The sequence below is a fragment of the Peromyscus maniculatus genome, chromosome 23 (genome assembly GCF_049852395.1).
Source record: "Peromyscus maniculatus bairdii isolate BWxNUB_F1_BW_parent chromosome 23, HU_Pman_BW_mat_3.1, whole genome shotgun sequence".
Taxonomy (NCBI): domain Eukaryota; kingdom Metazoa; phylum Chordata; class Mammalia; order Rodentia; family Cricetidae; genus Peromyscus; species Peromyscus maniculatus.
In genome coordinates this window covers 62,212,129-62,230,351 of record NC_134874.1, presented here as the reverse complement: position 1 = coordinate 62,230,351, position 18,223 = coordinate 62,212,129, and the positions used below count along the sequence as shown (strand labels likewise).

Genomic DNA, 18,223 nt, shown 5'->3' with positions numbered 1-18,223 from the left:
AATTATGTTTGCAGAAACCTATTGATATTAATGCACCCTGGTTTTTTGGAGTTAAGGAAGTCTGATGTGAGTACATCGAAGTTTTTCCTATGTTCTGTTAGCAAGAAAATTCAAATAATTGAGTTAAAGTTGTAAGATGGAGAAAACTGTTAACTATATATAGCACCATACTATGTATAGCAATATTTATGTTTACCTGTTAATGGTAATGATAAAGCTATGGGATCCTTTAAGTTTGTAGTCACTTTAAGAGTTTTTGGGTTAGAAAGGGCTGGAAGCAGCTAAGACTGCTGTAGTCACCTTGGACCTAATTCAAAAGAGAAATGCCACCTTTATCATCCTCTACTCCCATACTGGGAGTTGTAACAGCAATGGAGATTGCTGTAAGCCATTAATAGTTATTTTTTATATATTAACAAAGGGGGACCTGTGGGAGCCTGTTTTCGGGTTCCTTGTGGCTTTACCCAGCAGGTCTGCATAGAGGATGATTAGGACCACCAGCCTGAGTGCAGGTGTCTGAGATGGTCTGCACTTGGCTGTTCTGGGGAGGAGGTCATTTGCTCCATCCCTTGGCATCTCTATAAAAACCCTGGGGCAGAGACAGTAGGGGCCATTGGAAAAGCTTCCAGGCTCTCTTGAGGCTATCCTTTATTTTCTGTCTGTTTATCGCAGCAAGATTCTCTGCAATAAATCCTTCTATCTAATATTTCCTGCTGCTCACACTCAAGAAAACTCTGGGGAGCTGTGGGGTTGGTGGGTAAATGCCCCACACTCTTCCACACACCTCTTTCTCTTATATATTCTCACATACCTATAATAAAGCTCCAAACTTAGGAGTAGTCATCTCTCATTCCTACCTTTCTTCCTTCCCTCCTTCCTCCCTCTTTCCCTCCCTCCCTCCCTCCCTCTTTCTTTCACAGAGGTTCTGGGTTTCATTCTCAGGACCCTCATGTCAACTCAGAACCACCTACAATTTTAGATACTCATGGTCTAATATGCCCTGCTCATCTCCACAGAGATGCATGCAAGCAAACACTCATCCATATAAAATAATCATAACATATCTATATAATTAAGAAAAAAAAGTGGATGGGAAACCAGAAGGAGCAAAGTGGCCAAAACTGAATATCTACTAGCATATAAGCCTTAGTATCCCATTGCTTCATCATTCACACTAAAAATGTAATATCCAACACCTAGAAAATTTGGTAGTCAGGGGTGTCTAACAATAGCAATTGCTACTGGTCAACATTTGTAGTACATGCCTTGGTACACACACACACACACACACACAAATGCTTAGGAATTCCTAATTAAAAACTTTTAAGTAAGATGTAAAATTTTCTTTGAGAGATTTTTACATTTGTACACATTGTGGATGGTCTTCAGTCTACTAATATACAAGTACAGTAAGTCAGAGTGCTTTAACAATTCCTCTCCAATGTCACCAGATTTCCACTGGTGCCATTGTTCTCATAGAAACTCCAGGGATCTCTAAGATCTGAGATTTAGCCTGATTTGTCTTTTCTCATTCACTGTCAGTCTTCAGTAGTGTACAGATACTCTGAGAATGCTGGGTACTGCAAAATGATTGAAAATACAGGGCCTTCATTGAGTCATCTGCCAATTTGAAATACTCTCTTGTCTTCCTAGTCATCAAGCCCTTCCTTTCTATACTGATATTCCAATGAATTCAAACACTCTGTTAATCCACTGTGAATCAATTTTAATTCCTTATGAAAGGAGAGACTTACTTTAACCTTAGCTCTAAGCATTAGTTTGGAGAGAATAGAAGACAACATCTTATTTCACACACTGCAAACAAATTTTCAGCCCACAACTTGAAGAAAATACTTTTCATGCTATTTTTCAAAAGTAGACTTTGTACTTACTAGAGTTTTGCAAAACACACACACACACACACACACACATACATGCACACACACACACACACACACACACACACACATGCACACACACACACACACACACACACACACACACACACACACACACACACACACATTTTAAAAGAATATATCAAATAAGGTTCATTGGGCCCTGATCCCCATTCCTTGGGTAGCTATTGCCTTGCTTGCTGACCTTGATCAGATGACCTCCCTATGCTAATTCCCTGCCAGTTTCCTTCCTCCTGAAGAGCTCTTGGAGGTTCCTTGTTTTTGTATCCTGCATATTTGGTGTAAACAGCTAGAATGCAAGTATGTAAAACTTCTGTAGCGAACTTCTGCCCTCTGGGGTTCTCCCATTGTGCTGTAAGCCTGTATTTAAGGCCTCTTCCCTCTTTCAATAAAAGGTATTGGCATTCTACTGAGATGAATGACCTGCTGACTTGTCTCTGTTTTTAATCCTCAGCCCATCTCTCGGACATTGTGAACTGGTGGTACAACAGGCACTACAAAGGTTGAGTTATAATAGTATAACAGTTATCTGAAAGCCTAAGATTCTGGAAACTTGAGGCTGGGTACCTCAGTAGATATAGTTGTCCCACAGTGGCTGCCTCCCATTTGGGGAGACCCACAACCCAGTGGTTGCTCAGGGCATGAATCTGGACCTCAGGCAGCATCAGCTGTGCCTTGTGCATTCTCAGGACGTACACATTCTAATAACTGGTTTCTAACCATGTGTTCTCTACTGTGTGGTGATGTTTTGTTACTATCCCTATTGGGCCTTGCCCATCCTGTAGGCTTGCCTTCCCCAGAAGGAGCTCCGGTTCTGTTTTAGAAGAGTCACATAAAGTCTTTTTATCAAATATTAAGATGAAGGGAGGTGACATGATGCTACCTGTGTGTTCAGAAACCGCTTCCTCTTTCAAGCTACTTGCAGAAATCTCTGTCTCCCCTGCTTAACAGTCAGTAGTACAGATCTGAATCATCAGAAGTTTGGAAATGCTGAAGCATTCCAAAATTGTTAACTGTATCTATAGGCAGGCCATGCTACTGAATTTTGAAAAATTATCATGAGGATAAATAAGTGTTGCTAGACATTTTAAAATGCCTCAACCACTGCCTTTCCACAGAAAGACTAAACTACATATGGTTATCATAGAACAATGGTACCTCTGTCCCCTGAAATCCCCTAGTTTCATTCATTTGGTGGATATTAAACAAGCAAAAATGTTTTTCAAAGGTTGAGCTATGCCCAACTTAATCTTAACTACAAATGCTTCTGTACTGCATGTTCCATGGATGGCAATCATGTCTGTTTCAAACCTGAGCATTGTCCTAAAACTTGAGAGACAATTGGGGAGGGGGCTTGGCAACTAGGACATTCACTACCCACAGTGAAGACTCAAGTGTGAATCCCCAAACCCAAGTGAAAGAGGCAGGTGAATATGATGAGCCTGGTCTAATTAGTGAGTTTCTGGTCGACCAGAGCTACACAGTGAGACCCTGTTTAAAACAAACGAACATATAATCCATGTTAAAGTTAAAACTTTCCATTTTGATTAGACAGAAGAGAGGAAATCTGTGGGATAATGCTCTTGTACAATGGTTTAATAAAACACTGGTTGGCCAATAGCCAGGCAGGAAGTATAGGCTGGGCAAGCCGACTAGGAGAATTCTGGGAAGAGGAAGGGCAGAGTCAAGAGTCACCATCCCAACACAGAGGAAGCAAGATGACAAGGCAGAACTGAGAAAAGGTACCAAGCCACATGGCTAAATAAAGAATTGTGGGTTAATTTAACTGTAAGAGCTAGTCAGTAATAAGCCTGAGCTAATGGTCAAGCAGTTATAAATAATAAGTCTTTGAGTGATTTTTTTTTTATAAGTGTCTGCAGGTAGGAGGCAGCCAGGTGGGACCCGAGAAACCTTCCAACCACAAATCCATGCTGGCTGCATGTGGTTACCCAGCATATGGGGTGGTATGGACACAGGAGGGATCTGAGATAGCAATGGCCAGACAGCCTCACCCAACAACAGCATGTCTTCTCTCAAGGGACAGAGGGGAAGAACAGCAGCAATCTGGAATCTAAGACACCAACTCTTGACACTTGTAAGGACAACATGAGGCCTTAGGGTTGAGATTGAGGCTAGACCCGGACATCCACTCTTCAGGCTCCCACTTCAACCTACAGTCTGTATCTATACCCTGTGGCCCTCAGCTTCTTTTTGTATTTGTATTTGTGTGTACACGCCCCCCTATGCAAAGAGAGTGTCTGGCTATGTAGACCATGGTGGCCTGGAACAGCCAATTCTTCTGCCTCAATCTCTAGAGGGCTAGAATCACAGACATGCACAAACATTGCTTCAGAGGGCTAGGATCACAGACTTGAACAACCATCCTCTAGAGGGCTAGGATCACAGACATGCACCATCATACCTATTCACCTGATAACTATTTGGAAGCATCCAAAATGTGCTGATGAGCGGCTAAAATCAGCTGATCTGACAGTTGCTGAGATCAGGACCAAGGAGCCTCAGAACAGTCCTAACACAGTGTTCCTCCCAGCCCCAGACAGAACTGAGTCCCATATAAAGGCCAGATGGGAGTTAAGAGAACATTTTACAGCTCCATTTCTAGGAGGGATGTTCCTGTGATAGGAAATAGGAAATCAAAAGAGGAACTTTGTAACATGAATTTCAAGTGGTCTTATTAATAAAAGCCATGGGAGCCAGGTATTGGGGTGAATTCTGAAAGGTCAGAGAAGCAAAACAAGTCACAGCTAACCTCACCTCGACAATTCCTGATCAGATCCTGTTTCCATGAATCCTCAGACTGAAAGCTTCTGAATCCTTACCCAAATGGATCTCAACTGAACTGCCACTAAAAGCCTAAAAGGTCCTAGTTTCTTTTCCTCACACCTTATATAACTTTCTGTTTCCTGCCATCACTTCCTGGGATTAAGGCATGTGTCTTTCCCAAGCAAGACATGAGATTTCATGTGTGGGGATTACAGGTGTGTGTCACCAAGCCTGGCCGTTCCTAGTGTGGCTGTGAACTCACAGAGATCTAGATGGATCTCTGCCTCCCAAGTGATAGGATTAAAGATGTGTGTGCCACCATTTTATGGCCACTATATCTATCTAGTGGCCTCACAGGTTGACAGAGGTAGTTTCTTCCCAAGGCAAGCCAGCCAAAATGCCTCCAGACATTGTCTACTGTCCTCTCAGCTGCAGATCAGCCCCTGATAGAGACTGCCTTGGGGAAGAGGGAGTGGATTATCCCCTGGTAATAGATGAGCAGGCTTGGAGGGGCCTCTTCCTGAGAGGAAGGGACCCATTGGGATATCCCCACAGCCCATTTCTCTGCCCACATCTCTGAAAAGGTTCCAATGTTAAAAGGGGATATCAGTGCAAGGCCTGCTCCATGCCATGAATAAATTGTATTCTAGGGCCTGGGTGGGACATGGATCAGGGATGGCCTGCCATAACTGAGTCAGTGTCCTTGTCCTGCCCATCCCAAGAAGCACCACTACAGGGAGCTCCCAACTGAGGTGCACCAGATTCTGGGCAAATTCCCTGCTGGCTACACCCATTACTTCACACACTGCTTCCCGAGGCTGCTGCTACACACTGACCATGCCATAAGGGCCTGTGCTTTGAGAGCTTCTTCCTGCCCTACTGGTCACCAGTTTGGATGCTAGGAAGTCCTGCCAGATGTCAAAGATCTGAGACAACCAGGTGCCCCAAAGGTGGACCAAGGAGTTAATAAGCCCGTGCCTCAACCTTGTCTAGGGAGCATCAAAATATTGGACAGCATCAAAATAATGGACAGCAGTTTAACAGCCTGAGGCTGTTGGAACAGAGAAATCCTCTGGGTTCAGGGCTCTCACAAAAAACACAGGATAAGAAAAGATATGCACATGTATTGAATAAATATAAAGCCAAGGAAACAACAGTCTCAAATTCAATAGAAATATATCTATACAAATTATACAGTAGGTTGAGGGCAGGGGAAGAGGTTATAAACTCAGATGCAGACGTATACAAAAATAACTTACACAGCAACCCCTTCCCCATCCAGCCCCATGGACAGGGGCACTGAACAGCAGTCCCAGAAACCCAGCAATGGAGTCCCAGGCAGAGCTTGCAGAGTGAGGGGCACCAGTCCAAAGGACAGAGGCCTAGGAGTCGTGCTCCATCTGTTGCAGGTAGACTTTGAGCTCAGCAGCCTGTCTACCATGGTGTGGGCATAGCATAGCTGTCTACCCAGCTCCTCGCAGCAGCCATATTCCTCCAGAAGGCTCAGGCAGTATGTGTGGAAGTCCCGGTTCTTGTTGATGGAGGTCACAGCTGCCATCAGGGGACACAGGATAAGTTTGGTGTGGTCCTTGGAGGGAAGAAGGGAGGGAGGGAAGAGCTAGCTGGTGCCCGAGGTTGAGGCAAAGTGGAGGAAGACCCCCCACCTGGTGAAAGGACAGCACTTTCACCCCACCCAGCCACCTCAAGTACAGGCCCCTGCACACCTGGAAGAAATCAATCTGTTTAGTGCTGTTGCTGAGGTGCAGGACGATGGAGCCTCTTGTGTAGAGCCATTTTTTTTTCAGGTAGGGCAGCCAGGCCAGCTCATCACCTTCCTGGGGTGTGGTGTTGGCCCCTGCCTTCTGCAGATGTTCATTCATGTAACTTCGGAAATGCTGGAGGAGAGGGATCTGGTTGGAAAGTTGGGGAAGAGATTTCATAATGAGGGCCTGACCATGAGGCAGCCCCCATACCCTGCCGTTCTGCCCCTCAGCAGCCAGTTCCCACCTTCTTCATAAAGGAGTCAGGGTGGGAGCTCATGGTGGGGTGAGACCCCATACCATCTCGGTCTATGTACTGGAGGCTGTCGCCATCATTGTAGAGGACGAGGCATGCTGAGTCATTAAAGAGTGCCCCTGTACTGTTGTCACAGAGCTGACACCCTAATGGCAGGGGGAGGGCTGTCTTAGAAAGGCAGGAGGAGGTGGACAAAGGCTGGGAAGAGCTCAGTAGTAGAGCGCTTGCATGCATAAGTTAGTAACATAGACACACAATTACAGACATCACTCAGTCGTTCACTCAAAAGCTACCATGGCCACACCATCCCCTGCCCATCCCACATTCTGGAGACACCTACCAAGTCTATACTTCTTTGATTGGTCTACCCACTGGCTGACCCAGAAGATGGGGATGCATGCAGGATCCTCAGCCTCTTCTGGGATAGAAACACAGCACTGGTTAGGCCAGCCCCTTCTTCTGTCTTCTCAGATAGCCCTCCCCAGAGCTGGGGGCGGGGCACCCCATGAAACATGGGAGGGCTCTGAAGGCACAAACTCAGACACCCAAATGGCAAATTGCAGCCCAGTACATCAAGTCCCAATTCGTTCAGTGGGCCCCTATACTGTGTCCCAGGAACTGTGGTAGGTGTGGATAAGGAAAAGAATCCCTAGGCTTCTGGAAGGACCCACATACCACCCACAGGGATGAAGAGTGATCAAATCAGCTGTGTAGCTAGAGTTTTCCTGCCTTGCCCACAGTCAGGACAAATCTCTATCACCCGCCATTCCCACAGCCACTCAGACCCAACCAAGTAAACAAAGAGACTTATATTGCTTCAAACTGTATGGCCATGGCAGGCTTCTTGCTAACTCTTCTTATATCTTAAATTAATCCATTTCCATAAATCTATACCTTGCCACATGGGTCATGGCTTACCGGCATCTTCACATGGTTCTTGTCATGGCGGCGGCTGACATTGCCCCCTCTGCCTTCCTGTTCTTTCTTTCCTCTCTCTGTTAGTCCCGCTTATACTTCCAGCCTAGCCACTGGACAATCAGTGTTTTATTTATTGACCAATCAGATCAATTTGACATATAGACCATCCCACAGCACAGCTGCTCTGTCATTAACATCAGGGCTGGTGGAAAGCCTAGTGCCCCAGATTAAAGTGGTGAAGAACCTGAGCAGACCCAACTGTTCCTGCAATGCTAAAACCATCTCAGTGCACAGGAGTCCCAACTGCAGATACATGAATGTGCTGGGAAGAAATGTTACTGAGAGTTAAGTCAGGTTAGGAAGTGCTGGCAGTGGGGGTCAGGGTGGTGACAGTCGGCACAAAAGCCCTGAGGCTGGAACTGACCTGAGTCTCTTGAGGACCAAGGGATTAATTCCCTGGGCAGAAAGGAGACAGAAGATGCAGCTGTGCAGAGGTGACCTACCAGTCACCTACAGAGTGAGATGGGGCAGAAACAGGCAGAAGGCACACCAGGAGGGCGTTGGGTGTCAGGCTAACACATCTGGATGTTGATCTCCAGGAAATGGGTGCTGCTTGCTGACTGAGATGCCCTGCCTTCTCCAGATGGGAAGCCCCTGCAGGACTCACCTTGCCGCACCTCCTTCCCTCTGAGGGCTTGGAGGCATTGACCATGGTCAGTGGCTGCAGCATGTCACCGAGGTGGCACTCAATGGCATCACTTGTCCCCCAAACCACTGGCTCCTCCTTTTCCCAGGGACGGTCAGGCAAGGGTCTCTCTACACCTAAGAATGTGACATGGCCATTAGCCAGGCACAAAACCACCGGAGGGAGCACAGGCTGCCTCCCACAGCCAGCACTCTTCCCACAGACCCATTGGCTCTCACTGCTGTTGGGAACTGAGTCAGGACTGGCTTGGTGTGTCAGGTACATGGTGCTTACTGAGAGGCCACAAAGCTTCAGGAGCTCAGGCCTCTGCTCCAACAGCCTGCCCTTCTAGGACAGCAGGTGTTGCTGTCCCTCAGGGAGGGAGCCTGGAGACACCATTTCAAGGAAAGAATGAAGGACAACTTGTGCATCCAGGAAGGTGGGAGGATGGGTGAAGCGAAGTGTAAGCCTTTTGCTTTGTGTGCCTACAGATAACAGGCTAATGAAATCCACACTGAAGCATTAGTTGGCCTATGGTGACCAGAGCTGTGCTGGTCACTGATGCTGTCTTTATTCTTGAATGATTCACTTCCCCAAACCAGCATGTGTCAGTTCTCCTGTGAAACAGGACATTCCCTAAAGTTTCAATTAAAAACAACAGCAACAAAAATCCCACCATGCTGTATTAAGAATTTTAGTGTGAAATCAAATATCCAAGCTCTGATATTAAAACTAGCTAAAAAGGTGCTGGAGAGATGGCTCAGCCACTAAGAACTCTGGCTATTCTTGTCAAGAACCTGGCTTTGGTCCCCAGCATTCTCATGGAGTCTCACAACCACCTGTAACTCTAGTTCCAAGGAATCCAAGACAATCTTCTGGCCTCTGTGGTCTCCAGGCATTCATGTGTTGCACATTCATATATGCATGCAAAATACCCATTCACAGGAAAAAGAAAATGAGTGTTTAGAATATGTAAAATCAAACCTGTCCAAATATAACTATTGGAAATGGAGGAGGACTACCCCAGGATCACATAACACATGATACAATGTTCTACATTTGGATAATCTGGAAAATGTCTATAATACATCTTTATTTATTGCTACTTACTAAAAACAAAGAATCCTTAAAGTAGCAGTATTTTAATACCTCCCATAGGATAGGAATCCACAAGTCCAGCACTACAGGAAAGGGTCACAGAAAAGGGGGCTCAGCAATAGTTCAGTTAATAGAGATCTTGTATAGTGTGAAGCCCTGAATTAAGATTCTCAGCTCCTTATAAACTGGCCATGTTGGCCCATACCTGTAATCTAGCACTCAGGAGACAGAGGCAGAAGGAACAGAAGTTCAAAGTCATCCTTGGCTACTGGGAATTCTAAGCAGACTGAACCACATGAGATATTGTCTCAAAAAATAAAACGGAAAAATAAAAATTACAGTAATACTTACTATACCAAGACCCACATGTAGGTGCCAAAATTGATGGCCAATAGTTTTTCAAACAACTTCCTGCAAGATACTTGTCAATTACGGAAGAAACAGTATCTGTAGCAGAGACAGCCTTGTCTCCCTGACACACTGAAAAGAGCACATCCTCTCTGCAGAATTCCTGCTCAGAATGTAGAATCTTCCCTAAATCATGAGGAAGCAACAAATCCAACAGGAAACACACTCCCCAGCAACCTCTGAGCGTGTCAAGGTCACAAGACACAAGGAAAAACCCAGAGACTGTCACAGGCTGGAGGAAACTAAGAAGCTGAGGTATCTAAATGCCATGTGCGGTACTGACTTGCACCCTGATACAGAACAAGGTGATGTTAATGGGGAATCTGTTTGATTAACAGGAGGACTGGAGTTTGTTGACAGGATTATCTGGTGGTTAATGTTTTTGTTTTGGTAATTATTCCATGGTAGAGATGTGCTGACAGTGGAGGAAGCTGGGGAAGGGTACATGGGAAGTCAGCCCTATTTTGTTTATAATATTTTTGTATAGCCCTAAAATAATTTCAAAATAAACCAAGTCATTGAGTCAAGGGTGAGGCACACATTTGTAACCCCAGCATGTGGGAGTTAAAGGCTAGCCTGAACAACATGAGACTCTGTCTCAAAGCACCAAAACCAAAACTAAATCATTGCAAGTCATTTGCCTAAAAATGTAAATCTAATTGAAACAGATGAATTGAGAACTTTATATTAAATTAGAAGTATATCCACACAGAGAAACAAAGTCCTTCAAGCTACTTCTCAAAGACTACAACCCTTAATGAAATATATTAAGGTCAAATAAAACTGCAAGAAAAAAACAGTAATTCTAAAAACAGTGGCACACTCCTATGAGCCCAGCCCCTGGGGGGAGAAGGGTCAGTGAGGCCAGAGATTTCAAACCTGAGGCCACTCTTGCCTTCATAGTTTGTTTCAATAAAAAGGAAAGAAGGAAGGAGTGAGTTAAAAAAACAAAACAAAAGAATGCTACCAGGTGAGGTGGCTCACACCTTTGATCCCAGCACTTTATTGTGGCAAAAGAAAAAGAAGCAAACACACAAAGCAATGACTTTACTCACTGAGCCATCCCCAGCCAGAGTAGTGGGTTCTGAGAGGAAGCTTCTAGATCTTCAGCACAAAAAACTGGATGTTAAAATTTTTTCATTTAATTTTTTATGTGTATGAATACTTTGCCTGCTTGCATGTCTGTGCACCATGTGTGTGAAGTACCTGTGGAGTTCAGAAGAGGGTGTCAGATCTCCTGGACCCCAGTAGGCAGCATGGCCATGTGTATCTATAACCCCAGTTTGGGGAGGAGGTGGAGACAGACAGATTATGGCAGCGTGCTGGCCAGCCAGCCTAGCAGAAGTGGTGAACTTCTACTTAGTCAGACCCTGTCTCAAGGCACTAAGGTGAATCCTGATAGACAAGCCATATGACATCCTACTCTAGTCTCTGAATGCATGTGCATAGGTGCACACACCTGCACATTCATGTGTTTGTGTGCCAGCATATCATGCATACATATGTATACAACACACACACACACACACACACACACACACACACACACACACACTCACGCATGTGTGTGAGGACAAGCAAAGAGTCCCCATTTTTAACTCTTTGTGTGGCTTTCAATGAGATACAATTTCACATGATAGTTTTTTATTATGTAACAAACACCCCCAGAACTTAATGGCTTAAAACATCAAACTATTTATTTGTGGATATATGTTTGTGATAGTGTTTTTACTTGTGCAGGAGCACATGTCCATGTGAGTATGCATGCATATGTATGTATGAATGCTTGCATGAGGGAGTCAGAGAACCTTTGGTGTTGTTCCTCAGGTGCTGTCCATGCTTCTCCTATTCTAAGACAGAGTCTCTCTGCTCAGAACTCACCATGTAGGCCGGACTGGTTGACCAGCGAGATCCCAGCATGCACTTGTCTCTGCCTCTTCAGTGCTGGATTAGTCTTGCACTAACAACATCCTCGGGTCTTTTCACATGGGTTCTGGGGCTAAAACTCAGGTCCTTGTGTTTGCAAGGTAAGGACTTTACCAACATGGTTCTCTCCCTGCCACTGTTTCTTTTTAAATATACTCTGTGCTGATACTTAAAATGTAAAAATTGTATTTTTAATGTAGTACTGTGTTATATTCAATGCATGTATCCATTGCATAATTTAAGTCAGGTTAAACATACCTGTCTCCTCAAACATTTATTTATTTATGGTGAAAACCTGCCAGTTTTTTTTCACCATGTACTCCCAGTCTCCTGGAATTCACTGTTTAGATCAGCCTGACTCTGAACTCACTGAGATTTCCCTGATTCAGCCTCCCAAAAACAAAGATTAATAGTATTCAGCACCTTGACTGGCCCTTCAAGCTTTTTATTTTTATTAGTTTTTTTTTAATTTTATAATTTAATTTAATTTTACATATTAGCCACGGATTCCATTGTTCTCCCCCCTCCTACCCTGCCTTCCCCCCAGCTCACTCCACATTCCCATCTACTCCAGGGCAAAGACTCCACTGGGAATTGAGTTCAACCTGGTAGATTCAGTTGAGGCAGGTCCAGTCCCCTCCTCCCAGGCTGAGCCAAGTGCCCCTGCATAGGCCCAGGTTCCAAACAGCCAGCTCATGCACTGAGGACATGTCCTGGTCCCAGTGCCTGGATGCCTCCCAAACAGATTAAGCTAATCAACTGTCTCACTTATCCAGAGGGCCTGATCCATCTGGAGGCTCCTCAGCTATTGGTTCATAGTTCATGTGTTTCCATTCTTTTGGCTATATATCCCTGTACTTTTCCAACCTTGGTCTCAACAATTCTCGCTCATACAAACCCTCCTCTTTCTTGCCAATTGGACTTCTGGAGGTCCACCTGGGGCTTGGCCATGGATCTCTGCATCCGGTTCCCTCAGTCATTGGATGAAGTTTCTAGCATGACAATTAGGGTGTTTGGCCATCCTGTCACCAGAGTATGTCAGTTCAGGCTTTCTCTTGACCATTGTCAGTAGTCTATTGTGGAGGTATCTTTGTGGATAACTGTGGATCTCTCTATCACTTTGCTTCTTCCTATTCTTATGTGGTCTTCCTTTATCATGGTCTCTTATTCCTTGTTCTCCCTATCTGTTCTTGATCCAGCTGGGATCTCCCGCTCCCCTAAGCTCTCTTTCCCTCGACCCTTGCCCTTCATTACCCCACCCTCACGTTCAGGTTGTTCATGTAGATCTCATCCATTTCTCTGTCATTGGGAGATCCCTGTGGTTTTTTTTTTTGGGGGGGGGAGTACTGTTTTCTAAGTAGCCTCCCTTGAGTTGTGAGTAGCAGTCTAGTTATCTTTGTTTTACATCTAGTATTCTCCTATGAGTGAGTACATACCATTTTTGTCTTTCTGAGTCTGGGTTACCTCACTCAGGATGATTTTTTTCTAGATCCATCCATTTGACTGCAAATCACATGGTGTCATTGTTTTTCTCTGCTGAGTAGTATTCCATTGTGTATATGTACCACATTTTATTTATCCATTCTTCAGTTGAAGGGCATCTAGGTTGTTTCCAGGTTCTGGCTATTACAAACAATGCTGCTATGAATATAGCTGAGCAAGTGCCCTTGTGGTATGATTGAGCATTCCTTGGGTATATGCCCAAGAGTGGTATAGCTGGGTCTTGGGGGAGATTGTTTCCAATTTTCTAAGAAAGGGCCATATTGACTTCCAAAGTGGTTGTACAAGCTTGCATTCCCACCAGCAGTGGAGTAGAGTTCCCCTAGCTCCATATCCTCTCCAGCATAAAGTGTCTTCTGTGTTTTTGATCTTAGCCATTCTGACAGGTGTGAGATGGTATCTCAGAGTCATTTTGATTTCCATTTCCCTGATGACTAGGGGTGTTGAGCAATTCCTTAGATGTCTTTCAGCCATTTGAGCTTCCTCTGTTTAGTTTGAGAATTCTCTGTTTAGTTCAGTAGCCCCTTTCTTAATTGGACTGTTAGGCATTTTGATGTCTAATTTCTTGAGTTCTTTATATATTCTGGATATCAGTCCTCTGTCAGATGTGGGGTTGGTGAAGACCTTTTCCCATTCTGTAGGCTGTCACTTTGCCTTGTTGATCGTATCCTTTGCTCTACAAAAGCTTTTCAGTTTCAAGAGGTCCCATTGATTGATTGTTCCTCTTAGTATCTTTGCTACTGGTGTTATATTTAGGAAGTGATCCCCTATGCCAATGTGTTCAAGACTACTTCCTACTTTCTCTACTATTAGGTTCAGAGTAGCTGCATTTATGTTGAGGTCTATGATCCACTTGGACTTAAGTTTTGTGCATGTTGACAGATATGGATCTATTTGCAGCCTTCTTCATGTTGATATCCAGTTGTGCCAGCATCACTTGTTGAAGATACTTTCTTTTTTCCATTGTACAGTTTTGACTTCTATGTCAAAAATCATATCTTCATAGGTGTGTGGATTAATGTAGGGTCTTCAGTTTGATTCCAGTGGTCCACATGTCGGTTTTTATGCCAGTACTTGAAGTGCTGATTGGATTCTGCCTTGAATTGTTTGGGAAACACCCATATCTGGAGCTTGTCCATTTTATACAGTTGCAAACAAACAAGGAAAGGCAAGTTACATGTCAAACAATTTAAGTAAAGTGGTTCAAAGTCCTTATAATTCAGTTCAAAAACTGTAATTATATGCTATTCTGTTGGTATTTAATGGATTTTTCTGAACCTGTCAACATAGTTACTAACTCTCAGTATGTTGAAAGAGTGGTATTACATATTGAGACTGCAGAATTTATCCCTGATGAGTCACAAATAACTTTGTTACAACATATATACTACAGGATATAATCAGGAATAGGAAGCATCCTACATATATAACTCACATTCAATCCCATATGAGTCTCCCAGGCCCTCTAACATAAAGAAATGATGAGATTAATAAACTATTAATAGGAAATGTGCTGCAGAAAGAGGAAATTCTGTGGTCATGTTAGGTTTGTGTAATTTATTTCAATAATTTTTGTCAATATAAGTAAATACAAATTATCACTGAATTGAAAATATATTAATGTATAACAATGAAAAGGATAGATTGTTCACTTTATTCCAACAAAGTAGTGGGGAATACCAATCTGGAATGGTTAATTGAGAGCATTTGGGAATTTTCGCTATTGAGCAATGATTTACTTGAGTCTGAAAAATCAAAGGAAATGTGGGCAAATGTCAGAGAGCTGGTGCAGAGAATTGGCTTGAAGTAAAAGGGGAACCTGAGCAGAAACCCACAAGTACTTTTGTTCCTAGTAGATATGGATCATTGTGTGAGGTGTCCAGAAAGTCATTATGCAAACACAGAGCAGAACCACTGCCTCCAGAAAGCAGGAACATGAAGACCCTTTGGGAAAGGCACTCACCTACTTGGCCCTGGGCTTCTCTGCACTAACAGCTGATATTCTAGTGTTTTTGTGAAGTACCACCACACTCCCATTGTCAAGGCCAACTATCAGGTTCTCACTTACATCCTGATCATCACTCTGATCTTCTGTTTTCTCTGTCCATTGCTCTTCATTGGCCGTCCTAACACAGCCACCTGTATCCTGCAGCAGAGCACATTTGTAGTTCTGTTCATGGTGGCTCTCTCCACAGTCTTGGCCAAAACTATTACTGTGGTTCTGGCTTTCAAGATAACTGTTGCAGGGAGACTGATAAGGTGAATAATGATATCAAGAGCACCTAACTACATAATTCCCATCTGCATCACTATCCAACTTGTGCTCTGTGGAATTTGGCTGAGCACCTCTCCTCCATTTATTGAGTCAGATACTTACTCTGAGCATGGATGCATACTTATTATATGCAACAAGGGCTCCACTATTGCCTTCTATTCTTTCCTGGCATACCTCTGTGGATCTTACAGATTACTCCATGTTTTTCTTAATTACATAGAAGTCTTCAAGCCTGTTTAGCACAAATCTAATTGTCAGAGATCATATAGCAATTTGAGATTTTATATTTGTTGATTCTGTTTACTGATGAAATTGATCTTCATTTTCTCATCTTCTATTGTTTTTAAATAGTTCTCTAAATTAGAAAGCCTGTTTTCATAAAAATCCATTCTCTCTCTCAATCAATATGAAAGACAATATTAATGGGATGCGTATGTATTCTTTACCTCTTCCAAATTGCATAACTTTGCCTTTACAGCATCAAATGTTTTCATAAGTATCCAGGTGTTTTTCATGACCTTGGTATGTTTCCTGGATTCATCGTGCTTACATTTCATGTATGCTTTTGCTATGAAGAAAGGCACATTCTTTAAAATGAATATGATTTTGACATAAAGGAATTACTCTGCCAAAAAACTGCATAATTAGCTGCATACTAGAATAGAATAGACCAATTCATTCCTTAATTATAACCCAAAGTCAGATGTCAGTTTATAAGATATTTACACAATTACATGAAGCTTCTGTTAAATCTGTAAAGACTGTGAAATGTCTTGCTGTAACCAGTTCTGTAGAATCTGTGCTCATGTCTATCTTTGACTATAGATATCAAAATGGCTTTTCTACTCACTCACTCACAATTTTTCAATTTTGATAAATGACTCTATTTTTTTATTGTGTAACTCCTGCGTATTTATGAGTACTCATTTCTCCATATTTATCAGTATTGCTTAAGAGATATGTAATTCTTTGGGAACAACATTTGTGACTCTTCTTATTTCATGTGCAGTGTACATTTGCATAAAATGTAAGACAATATGTGTTGTCTGCCTTGTATCTTGTCGTTTGTCAAGTTTTTTGTAGTTTACAAGCTGTAAACTTTCAAGAATAAGGTAGAAGATAACTTATGTCAATCACTACAGGTAAACTGAAAACAAGCCAGAGTCTATCTTTGTGAATGGGTTCATCAGGGTGACTTTTATAAATATATTTTCTCATACGATAAGTTGTTATCATGGTTTGCCTTCCCTCATCTCCTCCCAGATCCTCCTTAAAGCCAACCAACCAACTCCCTGACCCCTTTTTCTCTTTCTTTAGGAAACAAACAGGAAAAACACCCAACCAGAACAAAATAAAACAAACAACAACAAAACTAGTTAAAGTTTGTAGAACACATGGAAAGGTAGGCACACACACACACACACACACACACACACACACACACACACACACGTGTCTTGCCTGCAGTATAAGCTAGTGCAACTGTGGCATAGATTTTGAGGGCGTAATCAGTCAACATCTGATTTGACTTTAGGTCCCCTCCATGAAAACACACCTGACACTTTTGTGTGTGTGCCAAACACCTGAAAGTAAACGGAACAAGGGAGGAGGGTAAAACCAAATACCATTGTTCTATTAAAAGGCCATAGCAATAAGATGACTCCAAATGACATTCTGGAATAGATCAGTGCCTTCCTCAACCACTGTCAGAGAAGCTTCCTCCTGCAGCAGATGAGAGCAAATAGAGAGACCCACAGTCGGACATTATGCTGAGAATGATAGACCTTGGAACTCTCAGCCCTGAATGTTATGTCTCCCTCTAACCCCTCCCGTCAGGATGTAGGGATCACTGTGGTAGATGAGGCAGAAAGAGTGTTGGAGGGAGAAGGACTAGAGGACACTAGAAGAACAAGGCCCTCTACATCAACAAGATAGGTACACAAGTCATCTCACAGAGACTGTGGCAACATGCACAGGGCCTGCACTGGTCTGTACCTGATGGGGCGAAAGTGGATGTGTTCACATTCCTCCATTCCTAACCCAGTAGCTGTTTCCAATTGCTAAGCAATTGCAAATGGAAAGTCTAATTTTTTCCAAGAGAGTCTCACTAAAGAAACAAAAGCTCCTTCTAAGTATAGGATACAAAACTAACACTAGTTTGCCAACAGAAAAGAAACTCAATGGTGTCTTTGGAGCATCCTTGTGTCATAATGCCCTGTCAGGCTTTTCATTTTTTCTCTTTGTATTTTATTATGTATTTTGTATATATATTATGGCTTCTTTTTTAGTGGTTTTATGAGATTCCTGAGAGCATGAACAAGTGGGTCTCTGTGTCTATATCTGTTTTTTGTGTGCTCTCTTGGGCAATTTTCCTCTTGTGTGGTAGTTTTCTACTATTCTGATGTGCTAGTTTTTGTTTGATATACTGCCATGTTATGTTATATTTTATAAATATTTTTAGAAGCCTAAGTTTTCTAATGACAGATAGAATGTTGTTAGATCAGAGCAGGAGGAGTGATGTGGAGGAACGTGGAGAAGAACAGAGTGGGGAAACTGTAATTACGATATATCATGTAAGAAAAAAGATATTTTCCATAAATGAAAAGGAAAGATAAAAAATATAATTGGAAACCATTATATCTAAGCAACTGTTGTGTAAGGTAAATTTTGCAAGAACAGAGTATTATGAGCCCT

The 18,223-nt window shown here is 42.9% G+C and overlaps 1 protein-coding gene across 1 annotated transcript in view; it reads right to left on the bottom strand.

The window, feature by feature from the left end:
- Positions 1–5,958: 5,958 nt before the first annotated feature.
- The window catches only part of LOC143270450 (serine/threonine-protein kinase PLK1-like), a 77,234-nt gene continuing 64,969 nt past the window's right edge, over positions 5,959–18,223 (bottom strand). The window contains exon 6 of the mRNA XM_076560382.1: positions 5,959–6,291. Within this exon, the coding sequence (XP_076416497.1) occupies positions 5,959–6,291 (333 nt within the window). The remainder of the gene's footprint in view (positions 6,292–18,223) is intronic.